This window comes from Microplitis mediator, chromosome 7 (assembly GCF_029852145.1).
Source record: "Microplitis mediator isolate UGA2020A chromosome 7, iyMicMedi2.1, whole genome shotgun sequence".
NCBI classification, from domain to species: Eukaryota; Metazoa; Arthropoda; class Insecta; order Hymenoptera; family Braconidae; genus Microplitis; species Microplitis mediator.
In genome coordinates this window covers 27,241,998-27,265,701 of record NC_079975.1, presented here as the reverse complement: position 1 = coordinate 27,265,701, position 23,704 = coordinate 27,241,998, and the positions used below count along the sequence as shown (strand labels likewise).

The 23,704-nt window shown below is 29.4% G+C and overlaps 4 protein-coding genes across 5 annotated transcripts in view; 2 read left to right on the top strand and 2 right to left on the bottom strand.

Annotated features, from left to right (window-relative positions):
• The window catches only part of LOC130672003 (uncharacterized), a 37,199-nt gene extending 17,238 nt beyond the window's left edge, over window positions 1-19,961 (bottom strand). The window contains exon 1 of the mRNA XM_057476182.1: window positions 19,784-19,961. The gene's annotated coding sequence lies outside the window, so the exon portion shown is untranslated. The remainder of the gene's footprint in view (window positions 1-19,783) is intronic.
• On the top strand, window positions 10,067-16,495 carry LOC130671753 (protein dimmed-like). Its single transcript, XM_057475825.1, has 6 exons — window positions 10,067-10,323; window positions 10,930-11,438; window positions 12,775-12,947; window positions 13,034-13,228; window positions 13,870-14,006; window positions 14,820-16,495. Exons 3-6 carry the CDS (start codon window positions 12,819-12,821, stop codon window positions 14,974-14,976), a joined length of 618 nt encoding a protein of 205 aa, XP_057331808.1. The 5' UTR covers window positions 10,067-10,323; window positions 10,930-11,438; window positions 12,775-12,818; the 3' UTR covers window positions 14,977-16,495.
• LOC130671749 (leucine-rich repeat protein soc-2 homolog) lies at window positions 16,868-19,791 on the top strand. The gene is made up of 3 exons (XM_057475821.1): window positions 16,868-18,707; window positions 18,782-18,942; window positions 19,015-19,791. The coding sequence occupies exons 1-3, from the start codon at window positions 17,382-17,384 to the stop codon at window positions 19,283-19,285; spliced, it is 1,758 nt and encodes a 585-aa protein (XP_057331804.1). The 5' UTR covers window positions 16,868-17,381; the 3' UTR covers window positions 19,286-19,791.
• Window positions 19,962-20,529: 568 nt separating the features above from the next.
• On the bottom strand, window positions 20,530-23,690 carry LOC130671751 (muscle M-line assembly protein unc-89-like). 2 transcript variants are annotated; one of them, XM_057475822.1, is made up of 7 exons: window positions 23,593-23,690; window positions 23,301-23,514; window positions 22,958-23,204; window positions 22,316-22,884; window positions 21,407-22,243; window positions 21,160-21,332; window positions 20,530-21,091 (listed from the first exon to the last, which is right to left on the bottom strand). In XM_057475822.1, exons 1-5 carry the CDS (start codon window positions 23,638-23,640, stop codon window positions 21,660-21,662), a joined length of 1,662 nt encoding a protein of 553 aa, XP_057331805.1. In that variant the 5' UTR covers window positions 23,641-23,690; the 3' UTR covers window positions 20,530-21,091; window positions 21,160-21,332; window positions 21,407-21,659. The 2 variants fall into 2 exon arrangements, with proteins under 2 accessions (XP_057331805.1, XP_057331806.1); XM_057475823.1 differs by having other exon boundaries at window positions 21,407-22,231.
• Window positions 23,691-23,704: the final 14 nt, after the last annotated feature.

Below are 23,704 nucleotides of genomic sequence, written 5' to 3'. Positions count from 1 at the left end.
TGAGTGAGTGAGTGAATAAGAAATAGAGATAGATAGAGAAAGAGAAAGAGAAAGATAGAAAAGTAACCTTAGTGCGCGAGAGTACTCCGTTATTTCGCTTTTACCCACTTGCGATCGTTTGTCCGACGTGCAAGTTGAGGCCGTGACGCATGAGCTCTGTACACTAATATATAATACAATAATACGTATACACACAACTATCCATCGAAATTCAATTACAAAACCTTTTTTCTCGATCAACAGCAACACAGACCAAGAGACCGGAGAGAGCCCGCGATACCGATTAAAATAAAAAAACGTTTTATCTGTCAGTAATTGAATGAGAATGACATTGGAGAAAGCATTTCAATTTTTTTTTCTGTTTTTTTTATTACTCATATAAATGTTAAATTACAATTTTAGATAGTAAAAAAAAACTATAAATAAATAAATAATGATAATGTAAATAAAATAAATTGGGCGAGATGATGGTTAGTATAATGTAATGCAAATTTCATCGAATCTTAATGACCTCAATACATATTTGCTGATTTTATACACTAAATTTTGTATATGCCCTCGCGCCATTAATTCGATCAAGGATTAACAACTCAAATTATTGTATTGGATGTAGTAGTAGTGACGATGGAAAAAAAAAATAAAAGTATCATCAGGTGCACGTCACGATCACCGTCAGATATAATCACTTCAATATTGTTATGTGTTTTTCGTGTGGCTGTACAATATAATAATGTAACAAATAATGTGTGTATGTAAGAATGAGGGAGAGAGAGGAATAAAATAAGAAGAAATTAACCGGTTTTTAAATTTTTAAACCATTAATACAATGATGATACTTTCTGCCGTTTTATTTATATATATGTGCGTGAAGAATGCCCGGTGGGATATATAGTCTTTCTTGTCTACCCATCTAAGCACCAACATTTCCACATGAGTCACCAGGTCAGTATATTATCTAGCGGTAGTAAACTGGCTGACTCTGGTTAACAATGTAAACACACTGGTGCTTACTGGGATTAATGCTCAGCACTAAGCATCAGCTACTACACTTTATTGGGAAAAAAAATGATCGAAATTTAAAGTAGTTACTTTTTTATTATTATTTCAATCAATAACGAGTGTAATGGTTGGACTTTAATCGATGAGAAAGAATTGAAAAAATGATGAAGAAAATAAAGAACAAAGTAGACCTGCCCCTGCCTTGGGCACAATTTCACTTTGATCCGAATTCAGGTCGAATAAAAGGAAAATAAAAGTATTATATATGTTGTAGTGTGTACTTAACAGCGGGCAAACAAGAACCATAAGAATGTTAATGCTATCACGATCACCCAAATATATATATATACGAAATACGATATCAATTGAATAAATTCCATTTATCGGTCATTATTATTATTGCGTCAAACGACTTTTTAAAATTTTTTTATATAAATTTTTTCCACATTGTAATATCACAAGTTATAATAAGAGCTGATATATATTTTAAAACTGGACATTGATTTAAAGCTCTAATTTTATTTTCTCATTTTTCGATAGTTATATTAACTGACATATTGACATTTGACATTTTCATGGCATTTCATTATTATAATATGTATAAATAAACATATATATATATATGCCTGCAAGCGATTCAGTCATTTGTAGATTCTATCCATATTCATCTTTACTTAGTGAGTAGTTGTAGTGCCACTAAAGTTTTATCTTTAACTTAACGACAAGAGCAAGACATACTAATGACCGATTAGCGCAATGACAAAACAACAATAAAATATAAATGTTACTTTGAATGTTGTTAATTATAAATTAATATATAATTTTTAGGTTTATATCAAGAGTAACATAAATTATTAAGACAAGGAAACCTGCTGTCAAGATATGCACACACTTGCTGGATTAAATTCCAACTGGAGTGATATCCGGAGTGAGAGGAAGAACCAGGCTACGAAAGACAAGAAAATAACCTGTTATAAAACTTGTAATATTCATAAGCCCAACGAAGCGTGGGGTCTATTGCTCTTTTTTTAAACAAATAATAATAATTATAATTTCAGTCACAATTTTCTAATTATAAAAAATAAATAATGGATAATATAAACAGATTTAATGTTAAATAATAATTTTTTACTACAGTCATTAACATATCAAATGCGAGACAGATCGTGTTTAATTAAAATAAGTAAAATTATAGAGCATAAAGTGTATAATGTGCCGATAAGAGTATATGGTAAAAAAAAAAATCTATCTATCTATGTATATATATAAATGCATAGCGACATATTTCAAGATTAACCACCAGAGAAACGATCTGATTAAATGATTATACGGTAATATTAATAAATTAGTTGATTTATTAAACTACCACAAAGTAGATTAACACATGGAGGTAGCAGCAGCATTTTCCGTCGTTTGTGAAACCGGTTGAATCACTTCAGGTGATACCAACTTATATATGTATAAAATAATGTAGTGACAGTGGGATATATGTAAAAATTCTATTTAGCTTACATTATATGCCCGAGGTGTAGTTATCGCTGCACCGTTACCACCGCTCCAATACCTCCATATACCCTGTTTCTGTTTCCGTTTATAAAAAACAAAAGTATTATATGCACACATGTATCAACCTGATCAACCTCTCTCTCTGCTGTAAACCTGCTTACTAATTTTTTTATATTTTATTTTTATCAATATCAAATTTCCATTTAAATATTATAATATTTAATAAAGATTAATTGCAATAAGTATTATTGCATATTAAATTTCACTAGGGCAATTGCAATAGCGGCAATAATAGCAGCAGTAAGTCGCTGGGGTCACTTTGCTTGGATCTTTTAATCGTACAGAGCGAATGGTTCCACTATTATATACTACACCACACTCTCAGTTAAGTTGTTAAGTAGTAAGTACATATATAAAAGTATACATACTAATACTATAATAATAGCACAAGTAATGCCGGAACATGAACGGCCTTGCCGAGGAAACCTGAGAGTAGTACCAGTTTCACCACGCCCTGATCTCAACATTCTTCCTCTTCTATTTACTATATATATATATATATAAATTCAGATACTATTGTTTTTTAAATGGTTTAGTTAATATGATAATCCAAGTATTTAAAAAAGTGTTTAAAAGTGGATGGTCTGATGGTGAGTATGGACAATAAAGCGAATCAGACACGCGAGCAAAACTTTCGAAAATATTTTAAGTCTTGAATATGAAAAGGAACATTGCCCGATATTATTTGCATAATTCATGCATTATATACATAAATAACCGAGTAGACGTGGCGACGATAATTATCCGTTGTCGCCTACACTCTCGTCGTCAACTGACGAGTAATACACACATCAATTATTATTATAGACTATATAATATAATATTGCATGCAACAGTACAAATAACAAGAGAAATACTCTCTCTTATTTGCGACATTGACGTTGATAATCATTAAATCTTTAATTATAACCGTCAGCTATTTAATTTACAAGTCAAGTGTCGTTCATATATATCTATTTATATGCATATATTTACGCGCTCTTAAATTTTCTCACTTGTATACATATCAAATATTAATTATACACTATTATTATTACTGAATAGTATCAATAATATATCATTATAATCAGTTAGTTATTATTAATATATTTGTATAATAACTAATGACTTATAATGGTAACCATAAATTCGAGATTCAAATAATATTCAATTTATTAAAAATTTCTATATATATCTATAACTGAGAAATCATTTACTCCTTTCCTCAGGTAATTCCCCCCTGCGTACAGTAGATGAAATTCTTTGGAACGACTTTCTAATCGGCATGACGTTATCGATCATCATTCAGACAGACGAGCTGACTTGAGGAGACTTGAGGAGACGAGAAGACTACTCGAAATAGATTATAACAAGACTCTTTTACTCTCTTTTCTCTTATTTTTCTACTCACATCCCTCTTGTATCTTACTGGTACTTGTTATAAATATGAAATGCGTCCAAGAGGATTTTAATAATTACCGGTAAGTATAAAAACGTGTACAAGCATAATATTTTTTTTACCCTCAATTTTAATGACGCAGCTTTCTCATTAGTCGATTTGAATCTTGAGATAAATTATTATAATTTAAATGTATAATTATTTATTATTTTATGATCGACTAAAAGGTTTATGAGAGTTTTTAAATTCGTTGTGCTGACCAAAATCTTGGTCAAGTATATATATATTTTTTTTTACTTTTTCTTTTTGTTGATTACAGCAGGGCCATTCACCCCTGAAGTACCTCGTAGTCAATGATCCTCAACAACCAAGAACAGGTCTTGATACCCAGCATGTACTTGTTCTTGCTCATCTCCAGCATCCTCAGCTTTAGCATTACATTTAATATCATACTCAAAAATCTCTCAAGATCTGACAGCCCAGGGAAATTTTAAAATTTTTATTAACTTTTTTTTTAAATTTTTAAAATTAAAAAGCACTTAGCAAAATAATTCCTTCAATGCTTGTGTACTTTTGCACCGGCCACGACACGTTCACATGATTATATAAATCCCAATTTACAGATCACGATACAAAGATATATAAAAAAAAATTAAAAAACAAAAATCGTGTCCACACCCATATTATATATACTTGTATGTAATCTTATAAACCGGTATTCATTACCGTCAATAATGCCACCCGAAAATTAGTGGCTTTCACAAACTCTCTTTCTCTCATCTCGTCTCTGTTAAATATAAATCCTTAGCGATATTAACCCAAGCACTTAAATTATATTAATTATAAGTCTGTGAAAATAAGACTGAATTTGTAAAAGATAATAAAAAATATTTCCTATCCTATATTTATTATTATTTCATAATATTTCTGGTTATTTTAATGATAGATTATCTGAAAACCCGATCAACTATGTTGGATTTTATATTTTTAAAACTGAAAGTTTCTATAGTTAAATTAGTTTTTAAATTAATCCTCCATTAAACATTATAACTAAATTACGATCCAGAGATTTATATTATCGGTAATTATATATTATTTTTTTCAAATAAAATAAAAGTGTAAATATTTAAATTAAAATTTTAAATGTAACTCTCACAAATATATATATTTATACTCTCTATTACATAAATGTTTAAATTCAATAAAATAAATAATGAATAATTAATGTTGTGGTCTTATCATCCAATATTTAATTAATCTGGGCAACGAGATGTCATGTATTATATTCCATGTTTTAAATTTCGACGACATTGAGAAAGAGAGTAAACCTGAATAAATTTATTTATTTATTTATTTACAATTTATAAAATATACATCAACTACACATATCCCTTTCACCACAAGCTCCTATATACTCACAGAGACGATCGTTCTCTTTTCTTTCTCTTTCACTGAGTTAAGCCTTGCGTCTTGCGCCTTATATTCAGATAGCGGTACATCGGTTGCGGGTTTCGTTTGAGAGTTGGATGACCTTAACAATACCTACTCGTTGTTCAATCGATGCCCCCTTACCTTACTTCGATGTCTGCCCCGATAAAAAAACTATAATGTGACCCGGCAGGGCCATCAAATCATCCCATAAATTTTATTTTTATCGTACCGGCATTTTTAAACATTTATGTTTTTCTTATTTCTTTTTTTTTCTCAGTAGTTTATTTATTTACAACTCAAACTTTAAATTAATATCCATATTACGCATAATAAATTGATGTCGGTTGAGATTTTTATGTCAACTTAATATTATTATTTTTATTATAATCCAGATATAAATTAGCATTGATTTTGTCGTTGGCTTATGATTATTACAAAAGAGATTATGCGAGGAAGACGTAATATCATAAAATCGTTACCGGTCCTGGGTTATTGATGTAAATTAGATAGTAAACATGAAAAAAATGACACAAGTGATAACTCATATATTTATAAATATATATTGAGCGTGGGTGTATGTACAAGTTGAGGAATCCTGAATAAACGAGTAGTGTTGAAGTTAAGTTTGCAGAATGGAATAGGATAGAGAAAAGAGAAAAGAAAAAAGAGAAGAGAGAAGAGAGAGGAAAAAGGAAGAAATATCTTAGTAGCAGTAGCAGGGGCCTTGACCGGCTGAATGCGTGACCATCGTGACTGGACAACACTACTGATTCAGACTGACAGGAATGTGTGTTGCTACGTCTTTTCACCGTTTGCTCTACGCTTATTTACGCCCATATTATTCCATTTGTAGATACTTGCTACGTTATATTTGTACATAACCAGATACATTAATGCTTTACTCACTTAATCCTTCATTAGTCTCGCACTATTTCTTTCATTGTCACATTACATTGACAACAACAAAAAATATAAAATAAAAAAAAATAAAAAATGTTTACATTTAAAAGCATTAATTTAATTGTTATTAACGCCTACGATGACAAATTATTTTAAATTGTAATAGTTTGTCGTGACAACAAAGAAAAACGATTACATCGTCCTCTGGTGATATACAATAACTGATGCCAACGCTTCCGGCTATTTTAATATTACATATATATAAATAATTTTTAAGATACGAAACAATGAATGATGTTGATAATTATCAAGGACTTTATAGAAATTTATGAGTTTTTATTTTTTATTGAAAAAATATTTATTAATAACTTTTAACTATTAACTATTGCTTTCACTCGACGAGTCTGGCAATTAGAAATGCATCACACTAATAATTTATTCATAGACATTACGATGGGTAGCTGCAGATATGCACATAATTAATTTTTAAATTTATATTATACATACATATATATATATATCTATGTTTATCTACAGCTTACTTTCTATAATTTATTATCTTAAAACAGATTGGGTATTTCACAAGAATTTTTAAGTCAATATTCTTTAGTAGTGGACCAGTAGTTTTTATTTAAAGGAATTTCTTTTTTTTTTTTGACATTTAATTATCAGAGAAAAGCTTAAAGATACAAATCAGTGGACTGTGAAGTAGATGAAGAAAAAAAAAGTCGATAAAAAGATTAAGAGGGAGGTTACAAAGGGAATGAAAATTGTAAGCGGTTCGATAGGATCGGTCCACCTGCATCAAATAGTAATACTAAACAAGAAAGATAATATTATAATTTGAAATACAATAAGTTTAAGATATCTTCAAGGATTTAATATATTTTTTTTATATACGAGCTTAGCTTAATTAATTAATGAATTAATTAATCGCATAAGTATATCAAAGAAGAAAAAAAATAACAGAAGGTTATTAAACGTCAACAGCAATGTCATTGAACTCAAACTTTCCCTTTCGTCGTTCCGAAGCGTCCGGATATCAACTTGAGGATCTCATAATTTTTCTTTAACAAGTAGAAGCGTGTTTAATGCACCAGACTACACGATATAAAATACCTCAAGACAGTATTATATTAGTCTCATAGAACTAATCCATGTTTGTAAGTATGTGTACAGATGGATATGGATGGGATGCATCGAATCGATACCGTGGATTGCGAGTAGCACGCTCGCGCTCAATAGGAGGCACGACAAAAAATCAAATACGTCTTTTTCCCTTCCAAGTCTTTGCCGCTTATCCAATATCTATATGTATAATATTAAATCCTCTACCCTCGATATATGATAAATAAAAATGTATAGATATATAAGTCTCAGCATCATGGCACATGTAATCGCCACATATTTTATTATATGCCGTATCAACTTGCTAAACTCTCAGCAATATATATATATATATATATTATTGTTATAATATATTTTTTATACTGTTTTTACTGTTACTATGTATGTAATCACTTTCTTCGTATAGAAACCGAGTCACCCTTGGAATGTATAGTCGTTCACGCACTAATTATTTCTGATAAAAAATCACTGATAGACCCATCATCAGTATGATATATACATATAATAAATAGATTTATATATATACGTAGACGCGGGTACGCGGATATGTGCACATGATGAACACATTATTTATTAATTATAGTAAGCGTGTGAGCAGACTTTGAGGAATTTTAACGCGTAGAAAGTAAGACGATTTAATGATTAGACTACTGTCTGTGGATTATGTATGTAATAATAAATTTATGTGAACAACAAAAATAAAAAACGAGATTTATGGATTTAGAAAATAGGTATTTTATTATTCGAGCAAACAGGAAAATTGAATAGAACGTATGTCAATCGCACGCCGAGATGTCTTGATTCCAAGTTTAATTTTTTTTTTCCGCAACAGCCAACAGCTTCAGGCTGCTGTGTATTTTATTCTACAATGACGATAAAAATAAAATAAAATACTCATGAAATCTTGTCTGCATAAAATTTTAAAGATATATTTATTACTTTTGTTTTTAAGCAAGTTTAAATAATAAATGTTTCGCAAAAATTATTAGCAATCGGTTGCGCGAATATTTAACATTGCTACAGGTAATGTTTTTTTTTTTCTTTTCATTTTTTTTCCCTAAAAATATAAATATTTATTTTTAAAAAATGTAAATAGTTTTAATAAAAAGTAATAATAATAAATAAAATAATAAAGATATACTAAAATTTTAGTTGCATAGCGGGAGGTTTCGCTACTTGCATAATCGTCTACTTTGTAACCGCGAACGTTAAATTTCCCGGAAAACCCCAAGTTGAGCCGAACAGACTTTCGCATTCTATCGTTGGCAAACAATGAAAATAAATTGTTAAGGTATTAAAATAAAAAGCAATAAAATATAAATTCATTCTCAAGTTTAATTGGAACGGAACAAAATGTTTATAATACCTGCCGCGAGTAATAAAATAAGAGAAACATCACCTAAAAACAGGAAACACTTATTTATATATTTTCGTAATTTTAACTATTTTATTCTATTATAATAAAAAAAAAAAAAAAAAAAAAATGTGTTACGATAATTGAAATAAATAAAATTACAAAGATCAAACGACAAAATAAAAATCTAATATCAATAACAATTTGATTAGAAAAATAAAAATAAATAAATAAAATGTGTAATATAATTTATTAATAATGTGGATGTATATCTGTGCTGTATATTGGCTCTTATCACACAAGACCTCAAGACCCATACACACGTATATATATACATATATATAGTTAGGAGTTAAAATGTATTGATTATAAATGCCTATCGACAATTCAGGTTATCAAATTAATCGAGCAGAAGGTCGTACATTATCTAAGTATACACAAATTACCATCCAATGTGTATCGCTCGTATCATCGTTGTCGTTGTCGTTATGAACAAGTGCTAACGAGCCTCATATATATATATGTATATACAAATAAATAACTTATACACTTATACTCGTATATATTTATAAAATACAGTAATAACTACTAGGTTGTGTATATTTTTCCAACGACGTGCAATTTATATATTGGTTGTCGGACTCTGTATTGGTGTATTGGTTTCTGTAGTTGACGAGTAATAAAGCAAAAATAATAATCGAAAACTCGGGTTGTAAAGGCAATTTGTCTCGCTGGTAAACTGATTGCTACTCGTCTAATTCTACTGGACAGATCACAAACTCATTCAGAATAACGATAATGAGTAAATAAACAAAATTAAATAATTCCTAATAATAGATTTATTTTTATAATCAAATTGATTATTATTATTATTACTATTGAGGCATAAATTTAATGATAGTTGATAATTCAAAAAATGATAATTACAATAAATGTGATAAAAAAAACCGAAAAAAAATACAATGGAAGAAGGAATAAAATGTCTCGGGAGTTTGGTCACAGGTGAAGAGACGGAGGTAAAACAGCGAGTGGTAACACACGGCAACTACAAAACATATATATATATTTTTATATTGTTAATACACGGCGGTGCATAAGTAGTAGAACAGGTTCCAATGTGGAGAGAATGGAGTTCCGGTGGTGGGGAAAGCTCCAGGCAGGCGATAGCACGCTGGTAATGCTGCTATGCTGCTATGCTGCTATGCTGGCTATGATGCAGACATGCCATCGTGTTGCTGCTGTGTGAGAAGGAGAGAACGAGAGAATGAGAGAGGGGTCTGAGGGAAACCGGCGACAAGTAGTCGTTTACAGTTATAGTCAGTCCGAATCGGGCGCTCGTTCAGCCGAGATCTTGCTCGAGCCCAATTATTATTTTATTTAGTTTACTTATATATTTATTTATATAAACGATTTTTAATAATAATTAAACCACTATTACTATTATTATTATTAATTACACTGTGAATTTATTTTATTAAGTTATTATTTTGTTATAAATTTAATACGTAAGCAGACAAATTTTGTGTTTATTTAATTAAAGTTTTGTGCGGTAATTCAACAATTTCGGGTAAATATTTATTATATATTTATAAAATAATGATATTTTTGTGTCTACAGAGATTTAAATAATTAAAATAAGGATAAGTAATCCTCTGAAATAAGATAGCTGGTAATGAGATTTATAAATTATATATTTAAATATATTAAATAACTTGGGAATGCCAAGAGTCCGGTTAACGGTATACACACAGTATACCCAGTCTTGGAGCATGCATCGACATTCGACATATATATTTAAACTCTTGAGGAATTTCTTGTCAATGCATCCACGTGTTTAAATGTCTAAGTACACGACCCTGAGTATCCAATAATTTAAAAAAAAAATATGAGATTTGTTGTTAGTTGTTATTCTTAATTTAAATTGTAATTCATTATATACTAAATAAAATATATAACTCGATATCGTGTCTCTAACGTGAGACTTTTTCTCGTGGGAGTGAATCCCAAGAAATTCACACGTCCGGGATTCCCCAGTGTCTTTTGCTGACACTAACAAGAAAAATCTTATCCTATTTTTTTTTCTTTTTATCTCTACCACAAAAATAGATTAAACTTTTCTGTCATTAATATTAAATAATAAATAATTTTAATGACTAATAAATTTGTATTACAGGTGCCTCGGTGTTTTATTTTTGGTGTTCCCGTTAGAGCCGGACATCAGGAATCAACGATAAGACATTTAAATAATAATAATAATAACCGGAAGTGTGTAGGCAAGTGTAGCCGCGATGCGGAGGATTAAACGACGAAGAGTCGATGGACGATACAACGAATCAATTGAGAAATACGTGTGATAACAAAAATGACAATTTCGTGATCTAATTAATCAACAGACTGTAGCGCTAATATTTGGATTACCAGTTGATTAAACCTGCAGCTAAAAAAAATCATTTAAGTTTCTTTAAAAATACGGGATAAGTGAAGTGGAAGTTGTTTTTTTTTCTGTTCTTTTTTTTTGTTTTTTTTTTTTTTGTTTTAATTACCAGAGACAAAAATAAATTATTGTGTTAAGTGTTGAATCCGAGAATTAATTAAATTTAATACTGTACAGATAATAATTGATACTTGGAATTTTATTAAACAGATAAATAGCTGCCGCTCATAAGACTAATTATTCAACAGGTAACATATAACACACAATGTATTATGATATTTATTAACTATTATTATTATACAATTTATTTATTCATGATTAACATTAATAGTATAAAATTTGTGATTATAGGAATAAAATTTAAATATTTTAATTTTCGCATTTAAAAGTTTGTCGTGTGTAGTTTGCGTTAATGATAATGACAATATAACATTGGACTTTTTATATATGTATATTTGTGTATCGCTGTACGTTGCTCGTGAATAGATATCAACACAAGTATTGATGATAAATTTACAGTATATTGTAAGGAAGGTTATCAATTTTTAGCAAAAAATTTTTTATTTTTTTTTGGCTATTAATTTTTTTTAAAGACATTAATTGATTAACTCAAATAATCATTTATCATAATGATTATTTTTAAAGACTTCAAACCTAAAATTCGTTCAACTATTAAAAAAAAAAAAATAAAAGCAATAAAGCCACAGCCGAATGTAAAAATAATGTCTTATCACTTGCTCGACGACGGTAGATATCAAGTTTTAACTTTTAAGTTGTTTTAAAAAATAAAAAAAATAATATTCTTAATTAAAAATATTATTTCGCTTATATTTATTGCTAAGTAAATATTTATCACTTTATCATAGTTTGCAGATTAATTGATATCGTATTTGAAAGGGTGTCTGATTGAAAATACCGATTTAGATAAATATCACCTCTGGCAATATGTATCTGACAAACCAGTTCTAGAAATTATACCAGTACATTGCCAATATAGATATATATATATATATATTTTTTTTGTCTCAACTCCTACACACTTGTAAAAAAAAATAATCCAATAAATAATTGTATTTTTTTTTTCTATATACATACATACAAAATTAAATGTAATCGAGCATGGATTGAGGTCTATGTATTGATAATTATCACCAAAATACTTGAGATAAAAAAAGAAAAAAGAAAGATTCTAAAATAGCTCTACGTGACAATAGTGTATTTTGTTTTACGTATACACGGATTAAAAACTTAAAAATTAAATCCTCGTAATTATTATTGACGTCATATCCTGCTGCTTAAAAATAACTATAAAATAATTAATATAATTATATTAATAATTAAATTCTAACGACGGGATTTAAAATATAAATAAAATATTTTTAGTATCTTTGTTTCTCTCCAAGCTCGACTAAATTTAACGTGATGCAACGTTGAACCAGCTGACGCGAAAAAATTCATAATTACTGCATACCAATGTCTTAATACCCTGTCCTCGATTTAGTGAAGCATGAGAAAAAATTTATAAAATAAAGAATAAAAAATAAATAAATATATATATTTATTATTATTATTGTTATATTTTAGAGTCATATTAAAAAAAAAGGTTGTCAAGTAGTAGCGGCAAGATAATGAGAAGTCTGGAGAGATTATCCGGTAGTGATCAGGATTGTATTGATCAGGAAATGTATATCGACTTGGACGACGTATCTGTGGACTCAATAACGGGGAAAAGGGGACGTCACCATGTCAGTGGCGAAGTGAGTCTCTATATATGTATATTATTTATTAATTAATTATGTAATTAATAAATATTATATTATTAATAATAATGAATGAAACTTAGATGGGGGAGGAGAGTGACAGTAGTGGCAGTGAACGAAGTCCAAAGCAAGCTAAAAGGCGAAATCGCGGTAGCAGCGGTCCGCCAACAACGAGAAGACGAAAAAGTGGTATTTCCGCGAGAGAGAGAAACCTCAGACGATTGGAGAGTAACGAGCGCGAGCGAATGAGGATGCATTCGCTCAACGATGCCTTCGAGGTATTAATCAACGTCCTTGAACGTCTTATACTCCTTCTCATCATCATTCCTCTTCCCTACCTCTACTCCCACCCACCTCATCATCAGCCTTCCCGTCCTCTCATTCTTCATTTCCTCTCTTTATATTCACAGTACAGTCTCTACCTTTTTTTTTTTACGTTTTTTTTACAAATATCTTAGTAGTTGTTTATTCACACAAACAGCGTTAGTGATGGGAATTCCGTGATGGCGATGACCGCGGGCGAACGCAGCGAGAGGTGAAGGAGGAGTGGCTCGACACACCTGACGTCGCCCGCTTGCTTGCCGCCATCCTCATCATCACTATATCTATATCTATATCTATATCTATACCTATAACTTTACCTAGTCTTATAGTAATTACTTGTCGGGTTAACGGGCCAACTTGCTGTTGTTGCTTGCACAGATATATTTATATATAGTTAGGAATAGAGCGAACGTTTAAGATCATTCTAGTGACCGATCACGCCTTGAGGTCATCTCCATCTAACATCTACATCAACATCAACACCAACACCAACACACATAAATATACTAACTATTAGATAGGGATTGTGGAATTTCCTTTACTTGTAAAACTATAAACATCAGTATTAATAATAATTAATGTATCGTCTTTACAGCAATTGAGAGAAGTAATACCGCACGTTAAAATGGAAAGAAAACTGAGCAAAATAGAAACACTTACGCTCGCTAAAAATTACATAATGGCATTGACTAATGTCATATGCGAAATGCGAGGAGAAGAGCAACCTTACACGTAAGTTATCTAAATATATATATTTACATTTATTAATTATATGCTATCGCTTTTTTTATTACTGTGACACTTAAATTCAGAAAAAAAAGTCAATAATAATAACCAAGTATTGGTGTATATATACATATATTTATCTATAGATTGCTGATTTCGACACTGTGATAATCCGTAGGATAAATTCCGCGTTTATATTTTATGTTTTCCTCATATTTTTCACCGTTATTTTAAAATAATAATAATAATAATTAAGTACGCGGGTCGAAGCGCGATGTACAGGTGGTTGGAGAGAAAATACTTAATATATATATATAGATTTAGTGATGTGATGTTAATATTTATTATGCTCATCACGTATTTATTTTCAACGATACTGCAAAAAAATAAAATAAAACTCTATATATTTTTTTTTATTTTACAATCGTTACAAAATTATTGGGACTGTAAATTAAATGTTTAAAGTTTTTTATGTGTTATGAGTGATTATAAAAACGTCGGTCGGTCAGTATTAATTGCTGAAGCACTTATTGTATGCCCCGAAACTTTTTAAATGCGTGATAAATTTTGATATCGATTTATCGACGAATAATATTCCGATAGACGACGAACACAAGTTACCGTTGAAAAGTAATCGCGTATATTGGCTCTAGTATATAGTTTATAGTAAAGCGTATATGTACTTGAGAAATTAATAAAAAGTTTATTATTAAAAGTCTTAAAAGAAACAAAAAAAAAAAAAACAAGTTAATTATTATCGCGTTTAGTATTATATAAAATTCTAAGCTGTTTTTAATTGAATTTCTTTTGGTGAACTAGATTTGTGGACGGGGAGTGTGGATCAAGCAGCGGTGACAGTACTGGACAGCTTGAATTGAGTGGCGGAGAACAGCCAGAAGAGGCATCACCGGGTTCTATTCATGAAACTAATAACAATAGTCTTCTGCATGAAGATCTAGAGCGCAGGATACCTTAGTACTAATCAAAAAGATATAACTAAAAATATTTAAAAAAAAAAGAAAAATGAAAAAAAAATATGTGTCTATTTAAAATAATAATAATTATGAAAAGGGAGAGAGAATGCGAGAGACAAAGTTCGGTGTAATAAGTGCCGAATAATTGCGATCGAATTTTTAATTATTCAAACTATACCAGATTAGAGTCAACAGCCAAATTATATATCTATAAATGCGATAAAGTGAGATATGAATTTAAAATTAATAAAATGAAGAGAAAAGAAGCCAACAGAAGGATGATGATAATAATAATAATAATAATAATAATGATAATATATTTTTCACGCCATTTTTTATTGAGGCAAATTTATATATCGAGGATACACGACGCAATTAAACCAACGCTACCGTTTCTGTTTTTAATGATCCCAATGTCGTGAGAGAGTGATAAAGACTCAAGGTCGATTCATTTTTATTAAATTTTTATTTTATTACTGCAGAATAAATGTTTTTTTTTTTTTTTTAATTTACTGGAAATAATGTTCAGTGAAAATTTTCCATGTAAAATGTTTTTTTTTATTTTAAAACAGAGGATCTAGAAACGAGTGGTAGTGGCATCGGGTTCGGCCTCAAACGCGATACTGTGATAGCATAAATATATTTTTTCGTTAATAAATTCCCTCGCTGACTCAGTCTTTTGAATCTCATCCTTAAATAAGTTCAGCTGGAATTTAAACGAATTAATTTTCGGTTTAAAAAATAAAAGAAAAAATTAAAAAAAAAAAATATATATATATATAAAAATATAAATACATAAATATATAAATAAATGAAAAATGTAATTGGTGTGCCTTGTGTGTGATCCTCTGTGAGACTTAAATATAAATATACATAATTTAACTTTGTTTTCTATATATAAAGTTTAAGTATAATATATACGTATAGACGTATAAAAAAAAGAGTTAAGAAAAAAAAAATTATTCTCACAGTTTTTGGGTTCGTGGCAATACTCACAATCGATCGGTTATTGTCAAAAAATTATAAAAATAAAATTTCTCAATACGGAACTCGACTATGCTACGCATTGAGATGATAAAATCACTCGATTCTTTAAATAATTATATATTTTATATTTTATTATAATTATTTATTATTTAAAAATATATATGTTTAATATAAATAAACAAACATTCCAGAGGAATGAGGCTTGAGCCGATACTTATTTTCTTGCAAGGTTCACCGATGGTTGTGATTATATAGTTAGAATTGCTAATACTTTCTCTTTCGTTGCCGTTGGTTACATAATTTAAAACTTTACGAAAGAGATTAAACATAAGGGTGAGCTCTAAACAATATTTAAGCCATTTTAAATTTATTATTTAATTATTATACAATAACTTTAAGTTATTATTATTTTTTACAATATCTTAAATTTATTACCGTCCCTACATCTTTCAACAATTTATTCAAAATTACTTAAATATTTTTTTAGTCTTTAATAAAATATATTAATATATGAGTCAAGAATCGTGAGAATCCAAGTAAAATAAATAATAAAAGATGTATATGTACTTCAAAGATTATAATTGTTATATATATTTGATGATTATGATGAAAAATCGTCAGTTGATTTTAATTATTATTAATTGATTAGCTATTAAAAATTAATAAGTGACCATATTGTTATGATTGAATGAAAGTTTTTTGACCAAAAGTTTTTCTAATTTGAATTATTTTTGAGGTCTTATATATTTTATCTATAAATTAAAGATACACAGAATTATTTTATAAAAAAATTTTTTAAATATTTTGATTAAATATGTATATCATATATACTTCATTCAAAATATATTAAATATAAATGTATATTTATATACATACTTGCTAAAAAAGATAAATATATATCTTTACGTGTGCAAAAAACATTTTAAATAATTGTATATATTTTTTGAATTTAAGATATATAATATATATTATTGAATATATGTTTTAAAAAACCCTTTTGTTTTATTAACCATTGATATTTATTTTTTTTTACCAATTTTTCTATTTGAATATTTGAATTTGCCGCGTTTTGCGGCCGCTGCTCAAAGAGTCGATAATGCGGCTTTGTTATCATTCGAGGATATTCATTAATTAAATTATTGAATATAGACGTCAGCACCTGAGCTTGTTTGGAGTTTAAATAAAATTTAATAGAAGCGGCACGTGTTGTTTAGCTTGTTTATAAATTACAATCAAATATTTTTTACCACGTTTTTTTTTTAATTGTAATCAACGTGCAGTGAAATAAATGAGCTAGTCATTTAGGGTGTAATTAATTAGACTAGAGATAATAAATTGTTAAATAATTAAATCCAAAGCTCAATGATATAACCTTTAATTAAAATTAATTGATTAAAGAATTTGTAAATCACACGATAAAATGCCGGAAGTGAAGCTAAAAAATAACGGGTGTGTAAAAAAATCTTTGGTAAGGAAAAATGGTCAATTAAATGGCAGTTCGATTAAAGTTGATTTGAGTAATAAAATAAAAGAAGAAGAAGCCAAAACACTGGAGCTTAATTTGATCACCAAAGATTTGTCAAGTATTTCTGATAATTTTTTTTATCGATACTGCAATTTATTTCGATTAGATCTGTCCGGTAATAAATTATCAACTATAACGAATGCAATTGAATCTCTTGTTAATTTGGAGTGTTTGCTATTGGATAACAATAGATTTAAAAAATTTCCTCAAGTAGTTGAAAATCTTGTGAGGCTGAAGGAGCTGAGCTTGAAGAGCAATGAATTGACTGAATTTCCTGAAAGTTGTCGGGGCTCTGCGAGTATAGAAAAATTAAACTTGTCTGACAATAAATTAATTTTTTTACCCGTAACCTGGGAAAAGATGAGGCGTTTAAAGAGTCTAGATTTGTCTTATAATTATATTAAATCGATTCCTACGTCTATTGAACAAGGAATGCCGATTCTCGAGATGCTGGATCTATCCGGAAATAGAGGAATGATAATAAATGGTCACATTTATAGTCACAGAATTAAAAAATTTTACTGCAGAAGTAACAAAAGTCGTCGTTTATGCTTCCCCGAGTGGATTTTCTCTGGTAAATATTATCAGTTCGATGAACTGGACTTTGAAAACTCGTCATTCAGTATTATATTGATACCACCAAACCCTAAAATCCGCGTTAGAGTACTAAATCTTCAGCGTTGTAATTTTACAAGTAAAAATATTGCCGCTATATTACGTGACATTGAGTCTATTGAGTACTTGAAGATAGGGAACAATAATTACTGTTCCGAGGGAAATTTATTCACCGAGTTACCGCTCGAATTAATAAACGCACCGCAGGATCTCCTGGAATTTGATTGCCGAGATGTCGGTCTCCCGTCAATCCCACCGGCGATAAAAAATTTTATCAGTATCACCAAGATTGACTTGAGTTTAAATCACATCAGCTGGCTGCCTAATGAATTCTGTTATATGGAAAAATTAGAGGTTCTACTTCTTTCTCGCAATACTTTGATAATGCTGCCGCAGAATATCGGGCAACTGGAGCGTTTGAGAGTACTAGAGATTTCCGATAATCATATTTCATCTCTACCGGAGTCTGTGAGTCAGCTCAAGAATCTTCAGTACCTCGATCTTTACCGTAATGATTTATCCGAGTTACCAGAGTACTTTAAAGACTTTAATAATCTCGTAGGTCTTGATGTCGAACAAAATTTCATCGATACCGACAATTGTCAAGTAATTATTTATATTTAAATTTAAATCACGATAAAGTTTAATTTGAAAAAAATAAAAAAAATTAATTGTTTCAGTTACTGATGTACGAAAGTCTGCGTGAAGCAAACAGAGTCTACAATAAATCAGAATTAAGACTAAATGGTCCGAGGGTGGAACAGCAGTCAACTTATTCAAGTCGATCAACAAGTTCATTAACAAATTCAAATGATTCTTACGAAAGTGCCTTCGATGTCTCGTAAATACTTTTTAATTAATTTTACTTTACTTTTATTTCATTCATTTTAATAATAATTAATATTTATTGCAGATGTTCAATGTCTCAAGAGTGTTTTCTTAAAAATGATGATAATTGGGACAAAGAATACGATAGTTCGGATGATTTTGATGCATACAATCCACCAGTCATTGATGAAATCCAGTGGCAATACCCAAGAAATGTTTGGACCGATCCGATGCATTTTTGTCCTGCGGATTTACACGTGCCGAGAACAAAAGACATAATTGCTGAAAACTACGCTCGCGGAAAATATCCAACTCGACCAGCAATTGTCGAGGGACAGTTTGATGACGCCGATTAATTTCATTAATTAATGCCGTAAGAAGACGATGGAGTCGAATTTAAATATCCGACGTCAGATAGCAAGAAATAACCATATAAAGAATATCTGATTATCCTCTTGTATGACTTGAAATGGTTCAAGTTTTCATACTTGAATATAGTAAATTCTCATCTTCATTGATTAAAATACTCATTTTTTTTTTTTTTATTTTTATTTGTTAATACTCTAGTATTATTTACTATTATTTTCAATGAGCTTTAAATGATTTAACCCGTCAGCACTCCCGTGATTTTTACTGTCTCGGTTGCGCGACAGCGACATCCTAAAAATTAAATAGTGTCCTGTGAGCAAAATGCTCATAACGGGAGTGCTGACGGGTTAAAGTTTATTTGTTAAGATTTTTCAATTAATTTTATGTAAATACTTTCTTTTATCGTTAATAATTAATGATTGTTAATATTATTATAGTATAAGTACTATAACGAATTAAAGAAAGAAATAATTGAAAATACTTACCTAGTTAAATAATAATTATGATAAACGTGATTTAGTAGAGTAAATACTAAAGAGTGAACAAGTCGAGTCACAAAACACTAATCAAGCTGTTGTGTTACCAATAAGAATTCAACTCATTAATAATTGTTGAGTTTAAAAATGTTATCATAAAATTGTTATGGAAAAAGTTAATAATTGCTTATAAAACATTCCACTGTTATTAAAATTAAAAAATAATAATAATAATTATTGTTATTAATAAAGCGTTGACTCGTTTTAATGTAAAATTTTGTTATTGCAAAAGCAATTTTTATAAATTTAATACTCTTAATTACTGTGTAATAAAAATTTAATAAAATAATTATTATTTCCATTTTTCGTAACTCGTAATTTTTTTTTTCTTCTACCAATGTTAATATATTTTATTTATAACTTAGTTTGTAAATAATAATAAATTCCATTGATGAAAATATAGTTGATTATAAGTATTATCGGAATTGAGTAATTATTTTTAGATAGAGAATATCTTTATGACAACTCATATAAATATGATATTCAATACGATATTGTATCAGTAAAGCAATATAATTATGCAACCACTTCCTTCAAGGCTGATAACAACCCAATCATTTAAAACTTATTAAATAAATCAATCATTCATAAACATACTCGGAAAAAAATAAAAAAAATTTTAACTGAGTCATAAATAAGCCGTTGACTCAGTCATGTTGTTGAAAAAATAAATTTATACAAATTACATAAAAAAATAATGAAATAATAAATAAATCTATATTAATATAATATAAATGTTTAAAGTGATTGTAGAGCTAATTGAACTCGTTGATTGAGTTGATTATATGTCTGCCAAGTGTTAGTTGTCACTTGTGCCTGAATAATCTCTTGTTTGTTATTTATTTTGCTAATTTCCGCGGCAAATGAACGAACGAGTTGATTCAGTTCATCTTCTCTCAACTGATCTTGAATTTTATTGAATGACAATCTAGCTTTCTGCCACCCGGATAACAAAATTCCGTTAATGAGATCGTGAATGCTGGCAAAGTCTCTGTCAATATGCGATGCGAGATTTATAAAAAGACTTGAAAATTCTTCATTTCCGTTATGAGTTTCGACTTTTTTGTTGTATGAAGGCAATGGAGGTAATTCTTTACGTTTTATTTTAACATTACCCGGTAAACAGTTGATTAATTTTTCTAATAAAATGTTTATTTTTTTAACATCATCTTCAGGGGAAATCATTGACGATTCGTCAGTTAATCGTTCAACTGCATTCTCCATGTCTCTGATCATTGCGCCTTTTGCTCTTGATGCCTATTATTATTATTATTTTATTATTAATTATTTATAAATATATATATATATATTAAAATAATAATTACCTGATAATAATACTCGGCTAAAAAATTTTTAATAATTTCACTAATAAAATATGTGGTATTATCAATTAAATCATTGGTGTAAACGCCTCTGGCCAATTTATCCGGAGCCGAAAATTCTCTTACACCGCTAATAAAATTATTTATTATTTCAAAATTACCTTGATCATCATCGGCTGGAAATAAATTTATAACATAATCAATAAAATTTGTTGTACTTGAAAAGAAATACAATAATAATAATATTTACCAAAAGACATTCCGACAAGAAATAAAAGTAGTAACGTGTGCTTCATTTCGACGAGTACTGAAGTCTGGCAAAGTCTTTCGCGATCATTTATACCCATCAATTCCAATTACTTTATTGTTATTTATTATTATTGTCACTTTGTTGCATAACTTTTTACCTTATATAGATATATATGTATAATAGCAATTACATTTGATGTATACAACAGATAATATAATTATTTTGTTAACAAATGTCATCATCAATTATTTATTTATTTTTTTTTTTTTGAAAATCTCCCACGGCTTGTAGTCGCAGGAGTAGTGTCCGGCGTTATCGCAAGAACGCCTGCAGATTCTCGCGGTGATGAATTTTGCGAACAAGTATCGTTATTGCAGGGTTCAGTTGATAATTTTCTCGGACTTTGGGGCGGACTTTTAGGAGTACTCTTAGGCGATGAATTTTTTCTCGGAGTTTTTTCCTTTTTCGGTGATTTTTCTTTTTTCGGTGACTTTTCTTTTATTTTAGACTCTCGCTTTTTTTCCTTGGGCAGTGGCGGGGGTGGAGGTGGTGGTGGGGGTGAAGGACTCTTTGACTTAGAATTTCGTTTGGTTGTAGGTGGACTTTCAGTCATTGATTCATCTCTCGCAGTAGTATCCGGCGAGCTCAGTAATGATGATCTTTCTTTATCTTTATTTTGTTTTTTATTATTTTTTCCAACTTTATTCTTAGATAAACTCGATTTTCTACCTTTTATCTTTTGTCTAAATCCAGTTCTTATAATTTCAACTATGTCATGAGTTTTACGTGACGGACAAGAAGTATCTTTACAAGGACTTTGCGCACCTGGTGATTCATCTGTAGAAAATATAGTTACTTATTCAAATAAATAACAAATTAAAAATAATAAAACTAAATATATAGGTATACCTGGTTTAGGGTCACATTTACAGCAACTACACGCACCGATTTTAGGTTTGTTCATAACATCAATTATACCTTGAGTATCTTCAAAGTGACATTCTTCAAAGTCTGTCAATTCATAGGTGTCCGGTAAACTTTTACGTTTCTCTTTCTTTACTTTTTTTTCTTTTTCAACAATTTTTTCAAACTGTTTAATATCAAGAGACTTGCCAAGGATTTTATCGCTGGATTTTCTAGGACGCGGTTTCTTTTTTTCCGGTTTCTTTTTCTCCGGTTCAGAAGTATCAGTTGTCAAGGATAGACCAGGGACTGTCCCTGTTTTCGACCACTTGCTGTGCGAGCAATCTGACATATTTGACGTCCACCCATCCTCGATGTTTTTCGGCAAACGTTCATAGCCTTTGCAATTCGGATCACATCTATGATTTTTCCCACGACTTCTATAAATAATTATCGCCGCAGTAGCTATTATTGTCGCAACAAGCAACAAAAAAACGATAACAATCAGTATCCAGCGTGATGATGAAGATGATGATCCTCCATCTTCATCTTTACCTGTCGCTCTCCCTACAATTCTATAAAAAACCAAAGAATCAATTGTAAAATAAACCAATCAATCAATAGATAAAGAAAAAATAAATTAATTACGGAGAAACAGCGCGCGCTTTATTTAATATTTTGTCGGATTTTTTTTTATTTATTTTAATATCTTTATTTTTTTTTCGCTTCTTCTTCAATTCCTCCAAATGTTTTCTATATCTCCGCGGTAAATATTTAATATTATGCAATAACTCAGCAATTCTTTTGCTACGTTTCATATAATTGGCTAAATCAACACGGCCAATCGTTTGTAAAATTTTAATAATGTGAACACGCGCTCGTTTATTCTTCTTTCCTTGAATAGTTTAATAAAATTAATATGTATTTCAGAGACATTTATTTAAGAAAGAAAAAAAAAAAAAGAAGCAAACAGCTTGTGTAAATTTTACACCTGGAAATGTGTGATTCCATTGCTCTAATTTTAGTTGACAGTCTTCTGAAGAAGGTGATTGCGGTTCTTTTTTTTCATCTTTCAACATATAACCAGGTGTTCTTAAGTACAATGACTCGATTAATTTAATACATTGCTCTGGATGTAATTTTGAGGACAAGTGTCTCAGCTCAGCGATACTCAAATCTGTCGAACCTTCAATTCTCCATGCTCGCTATCACGTTGATATTATTTATTTATATATCACCAAATAAATTAAAATAATGTAAATAAATTTAATAAAAATAATTACCTCACATAAATATATCAATAGTATATAAAAATAATAGATAAATATCATCGTAAATATGTATAATTATAATAAAAAATATCAAGTACAAGCCATTTGTAATATAAATCTCACG

Coding starts and splice junctions, on each gene's coding strand:
- LOC130671751 (XM_057475822.1), bottom strand. CDS start 23,640: ATGATATTTATCTATTATTTTTATATACTATTGATATATTTATGTGAG. Junction 23,515..23,592: donor TATTGATATATTTATGTGAG/GTAATTATTTTT, acceptor TCAACGTGATAG/CGAGCATGGAGAATTGAAGG. Junction 22,885..22,957: donor AAAGCGCGCGCTGTTTCTCC/GTAATTAATTTA, acceptor GGTTTTTTATAG/AATTGTAGGGAGAGCGACAG.
- LOC130671749 (XM_057475821.1), top strand. CDS start 17,382: ATGCCGGAAGTGAAGCTAAAAAATAACGGGTGTGTAAAAAAATCTTTG. Junction 18,708..18,781: donor TCGATACCGACAATTGTCAA/GTAATTATTTAT, acceptor TAATTGTTTCAG/TTACTGATGTACGAAAGTCT. Junction 18,943..19,014: donor GAAAGTGCCTTCGATGTCTC/GTAAATACTTTT, acceptor TATTTATTGCAG/ATGTTCAATGTCTCAAGAGT.
- LOC130671753 (XM_057475825.1), top strand. CDS start 12,819: ATGAGAAGTCTGGAGAGATTATCCGGTAGTGATCAGGATTGTATTGAT. Junction 12,948..13,033: donor GTCACCATGTCAGTGGCGAA/GTGAGTCTCTAT, acceptor AATGAAACTTAG/ATGGGGGAGGAGAGTGACAG. Junction 13,229..13,869: donor CGCTCAACGATGCCTTCGAG/GTATTAATCAAC, acceptor TCGTCTTTACAG/CAATTGAGAGAAGTAATACC.